The sequence below is a fragment of the Trichechus manatus genome, unplaced genomic scaffold (genome assembly GCF_000243295.1).
Source record: "Trichechus manatus latirostris isolate Lorelei unplaced genomic scaffold, TriManLat1.0 scaffold00232, whole genome shotgun sequence".
NCBI classification, from domain to species: domain Eukaryota; kingdom Metazoa; phylum Chordata; class Mammalia; order Sirenia; family Trichechidae; genus Trichechus; species Trichechus manatus.
Window position 1 is genome coordinate 1883414 of NW_004444168.1, and position 5041 is coordinate 1888454.

At 58.2% G+C, this 5041-nt stretch overlaps 1 protein-coding gene across 1 annotated transcript; it reads right to left on the reverse strand.

Annotated features, from left to right (window-relative positions):
- Positions 1-122: 122 nt before the first annotated feature.
- SMPD1 (sphingomyelin phosphodiesterase 1) lies at positions 123-4723 on the reverse strand. The gene is made up of 6 exons (XM_004389065.2): positions 4281-4723; positions 2528-3300; positions 1817-1988; positions 1433-1509; positions 1077-1222; positions 123-908 (listed from the first exon to the last, which is right to left on the reverse strand). The coding sequence occupies exons 1-6, from the start codon at positions 4590-4592 to the stop codon at positions 502-504; spliced, it is 1887 nt and encodes a 628-aa protein (XP_004389122.1). The 5' UTR covers positions 4593-4723; the 3' UTR covers positions 123-501.
- Between the last annotated feature and the right edge of the window lie 318 nt (positions 4724-5041).

Below are 5041 nucleotides of genomic sequence, written 5' to 3' on the forward strand. Positions count from 1 at the left end.
GAGCTGTATGCATTCCTGTGCTTGCACCACACCATCACCCTGATCCCTCAGATACAGTCTCGCTCTCAAGGCCCCCTTGCCCTGCTTGTCTGGAAAGAAGAAATGAAGACAGTCACAGAGGGCTAGAGTTCAAGTTTCTTTATTGTAACAGTCTGGTGGGATCAGGCAACAGTAGCAGCACAGAGTTCCTGGCTGGGCAGCACCTGGCCCCCAGCGACAGCTCCTATCTAGTCAGCCCAGGGAAGTGTCAGCTTAGGCCTCAGCTCTATAGCCATGAAAAGACAGAATCCCCAGGGCAGCTTAAGTGCTAGGACAGCCAGAGCAGCCCAAACCCCTCTCATATCCTGCTAAACCAGCTCCAGGAAAGGAGAAAGACCTGTTCCCTTGGCTTAGTTGGGGTCCCAGGTTGGACACTTCCACTTCCACCAGAGTCCTCAGCGTCCTGGGCCTTTTCCTCCCTCCCCAAGATCCGAACTTTACCAACGCTGGGCCCTGGGGGCGCTAGCAGAACAGAGGCCGTGGCCACAGGTTGTGGCTGTCCAGAGGGCTCTCTGGCACCAGGTGGCGGCACAGAGCAGGGCTGTCAGCACGGGCAGACAGCTGGGCGCACAGAGTAGCGAGGCGGCAGGGCGGTCCGCAGGGCTCCGAGGGCGGGTGGCCCTTATGGTAGAGGAACCAGAAGGTCTGGAATAATCGCGTGTCGCCCCGCATGCGGTATACCAGGTCGTGCCAGGCGGCAGGCAGCGCGTTGGGCAGCCCGTAGGTTTCTCGAGCCCTGTAGAGGCGCTGCCAGTGTGGAGTGGCTCCAGGCGTGTTCGCCTGCGTCAGGTTCAGGATGAAGGTCTCGTGGTCCAGGACCACGTGAGAGCTCCCGGGGTAGTCGCCGTCTGTTTGGTAGACGCGGTAACCTGCAAGAAGGGAGGGCTGACTGGAGAGGGAAGGAGTGAAGGCACCGCCCCAGGGAGGGGCCACATGTCCCACCCGCCCTCTGCCGGTTTTAGCTGTGGCCCCGCCTCCGTCCCTCTTTTTTCCTTCCCACTACTCCAGGATAACCACTTCTCCATCCCACTACTCACCAGGATTAAGGCCAATGTAGGTGGTGGCGCTGGGCGCCAGGAAGGCCACAGCAAGCGGCCGGCTCAGGGTCTCCTCGTCATAGAAAACCTCAAATTCATCCACATGGGTGTGGCCAAAGAATTGACCAGCCAGGGTGTTCTCATACCTGGTCAGAAGACACTAATTTTATTCAGAAGATTCTAGGGAGGGGAAGGAGGAGATTTAGGGGATCTTTCTCCATTCTATTCAAGTAAGTGGCTTCCCCACCCCAGTGGGGCAGCAGCCATGGTGATATGCTCAGGGCAATTTCTAACATTAAGGCTCTTCATGCCACCCACCCCCCACACCACTCCATCCCAGCCCACCTGCCTCCTACCTGGCTACAATTCGGTAATAATTCCAGCTCCAGCTCTTCAGGCAGTGTCCTGGGGGAATGTGGCCAATTATATGTACCTGGGGGAAAGGTGAAGGGTAGTTAGCAGGCAGAAAGGGGTCCAGGCAGCCCTGCCAGGGTAGTTGGTACTCATCTCTCCTACAGTGGCTGGCATTCCTGGCCAGAGGGAGGAGGAGTAACGAAAGGGCTCTCAAAGAGGACCCTGAGCTCAATTCTGGGGAAACACTGTTGTTGGGAGCGCAGGAAAATCAAGCTTCTCTGCTCACAGGTTCTCCACCTTCAGACAGGCGCCTGCTGTGAAGGGCCTGCTTCTCATCCCACCCCCATCAGCACCTACTCCACCTTGCCCCCACCACTCTCCCTCACTTTGTCTCCTCGGTCCTCAGCGGCCTGAAGCTCCCGGACCAGCCACTGGAGCTGTCCAGCAGGATCTGTGGAGTTGATCAAGAGCCAGAAGTTCTCCCGGGAACAAAAATTCATATTGAGAGAGATGAGGCGGAGGCCGGGGCGTGGGGACAGGGCATAGAACCCCCCAATTCTGAAACAAAGTGAACATGAGGGGTCAGCATGTATACATAATCCTGGCCCTGCATGTCCAGCAGTGTGCTAGGCATTTGGGTGGAGAGCAGAGGCATACGTGATATCGTCACCACCTTGAAGGAGCTTACATTCTAGCTGAAGACCAAGTGGTGATAATTATAGGGCCCTTGTGACTGAAAATGGTCAGAGTGCTAAGGGCTCTAAGAGTTGAGGGAGAGAGCAAAGTGAGCTAGAGTGGGAAGCAAAGGTCATTTGCAGGGAAGATGAGCTGGGCCTTGGTTAGTTGGGGACAGTTGGTGATATTAAAGAGGGCAAGGTATTTTAGAGAGGGCCAACATGAGCAAAGAGCCAGATAGGCACATGGAGAGAGTGCTGTTAGCCCTTTGAAGGAGGGTAGCTGGAGATAAGGGTGTAAAGGGAAGGTAGGGCCAGATTAGGGAGGGCCAGTGAGGGGTGCTGAGGACTCATGCAAGAGCAGACAGAGATAATGCCCCAGGTTCCTTGCTCCCTTCCTGGGTTTCCATGGGCCTCAAGTACCTGAGAGTTTGAAGAGCTTCTGCTGGCAGCCAGGGCTCCCACGCCTTGGCCATGGCTTCATAGAGCCAGCTGGAGGAGTGGTTGCCCTCTATAAAGGGAGGAGGGAAGCCGTTGACGGGTGTGCTCTCGTGGTTGCCCACAGCAGGGTACACAGGCACTGGCCCCAAGAACTTCCTCACGAGAGCCGTGATGGTGGTCAGGGCCCGCAGCTGGTCCTGGCGAGACTGTTGCCAGACGTTATGGGCGGGGATGTCTCCTGTCCAGTACACCATGTCAAAAGGGCCAGCTGGGCCCAACCCGCTCAACAGGCTTTCCAGAGTCCGCAAGGGCAGGTCACACTTGCTGTACTCTCCCCAGTATCCAGCACCTGGCCGGGAGGTGGGTGGCAAGCCAGAACCCTGGCGGCAACACAGTGGATCCACACAGTCAGGATCTGCACCCTCCAGATAATCATGATCCCAGTGCAGGTCAGTGAGGAAGAGGATACGGCTGACAGGGGCACCTGGGGCTGGGGGGCTGGGAGGCCGAGGGGGCGGCTTGGGTACTGCTGGCAAAGAGATGTTCCAAGATGAGAAGACATCCCAGTGCCCACAGGTGGAGCCCAGGAGCAGGCCACAGGCCTCAGATGGGCTCAGCACTGAGCGTGTCCACACCTCCACCATGTCACCCTGAAAGAGCTGGACAGCTGACTGGCACACTGCAGGTGGCGCTATCTTCAGCAGATTGCACAGCTTGATGGCCATGGAGCCCACCTGGGCCACACTGGACTCTTGCTGTGGTGGGAGCAAGTGACAACAGGTCACACACAGGGTAGGGGAACCAGGTCAACCCCTGACCACTGCTCCTTTGGCCACCATGTTGAAACTTGGCTGGTCTCAGTGCACCATGGTGAAATGACCTTGATTGCACCCACTGCCTCCCACAGATACTGTCCTGTGACTCAGGCAGTACCTAGTCAGTACTTCCTTGTTGGCTCCAGTGGCCGATGGCATTTCAGATTTCCATTGACCAGCTGGCTTCTGATAGGACAGTCACCTCAAATCACACACTTGTAACTCTTCCAACAACTTTTTTAGGTATCATCTGCAGGGGGCCCTGAGCCTTGGGCTGGGCAGAGTGACAGGCTGTCCAGGGTTTGGGGACATGCACAAAGGCAGGGCCCTTGACCTTGTTACCCTGGGGAGCCCTGCAAAGCTCACTGGCCAACCAGCACCCATATATGTCCACCAAGGTCATGGCAACCCTACCTAGTTCCCGCCTCAGGATTGTTCATAATCCAAGTCCTTTTTGAGTACCTAGTACCAGGCATGGTGCTCAGGGCTGGAGATGCCAAGGAGTGTAAACCACAGTGGATCAGGAGTCAGGCACACCAGGATGGGAGTCCTAGCACCCACCCCACCAGCTGTATGCCCTTGGGCAAGTGACTTCATTTCTCTAGAACTCTGTATTCATTTATAAAATGGAGATCACAACTGTGCTCTAAAGCCTCACTGGTTTGATTTAATTGGTAAGAAATGGCTAGCAGAGTGCCCAGCATATAATTCGCACACTTTCTTTCATTTACAAGGGTCACAGTGGAGTGCCGGCGTTTAGCCACAGTGTCCCTAAGAGAAACCAAACTCAGTGAAGACTTGTAGACACCACTGTCTCCAGTTGGGATTGCTATGGGGGCGCCCGCGCTCCAGCATTAGCTCTCACCTCCACCGCATCGCTCCCCTGTGGCCCGCTCCACCGCAGCCCCTTTGGTGCTTACCTTCAGTCCGATGTCGATGACGGTGAAAAGGACTTTGCAGACCGGGCAAGTGAAGTTCCACCACCCGAAGGTGTCCCGGAGCTGGGGCAGCATGCGATTGAGCCTGGCAGGATGGCTTTGGGCGGGCAAAGGATGGGCCTCGGCCGGGACCCAGAGAACCAGGCAGTCGGGCAGGGCAAGCGCCAGCGCCAGCGCCAGGCCCAGGGCCATCCAGAGGCGTCCCAGACTGGAAGCCTCCGAGGACCTGTCTGAATCCTGCTCCCGGTCGGAGCTGGGGTAGCCCTGGCCAGGAGACACTCCGCGGCGGGGCATTGTCAGGCCTCTTGGACAGGGCTAGTTCGCCCTTCGGCCCATCCGGCCTCCGCCGGCCTCGGCCCTGCTGGCCCTCTGGGCGCCAGGCGGCGCCGGGGACACCCGTCCACCCTTCGCCGCGGTCGACTGATTTCCTCGGCTGGGAGCCGCAAGCAGCTCCGCCCTTTCCTCTTCCTCAGCTGCCCAGCTGCAGATCGCAGCGGCTGCGGCAGGGAGCCCTAGCAAAGCTGCTGGGGCGAAACCGGCCGGGCGCGCCGTGTCCCTCCCAGGATCCCGCCCCTGCTTCCTCCCCTCTACCCTGGCCCCCGCCCTGCCGGAGACAGCGCAGGCCGCGGGGGCGGAGGGACACTGCCTGCGTTTATAGCCTGCACGGCCTGGCGGCCTGAGCGCAGGAGGCCGCGCCAGCCACCCAGCTAGGACTTGCTTTGGGAATGAGCGAATGCGGCCGG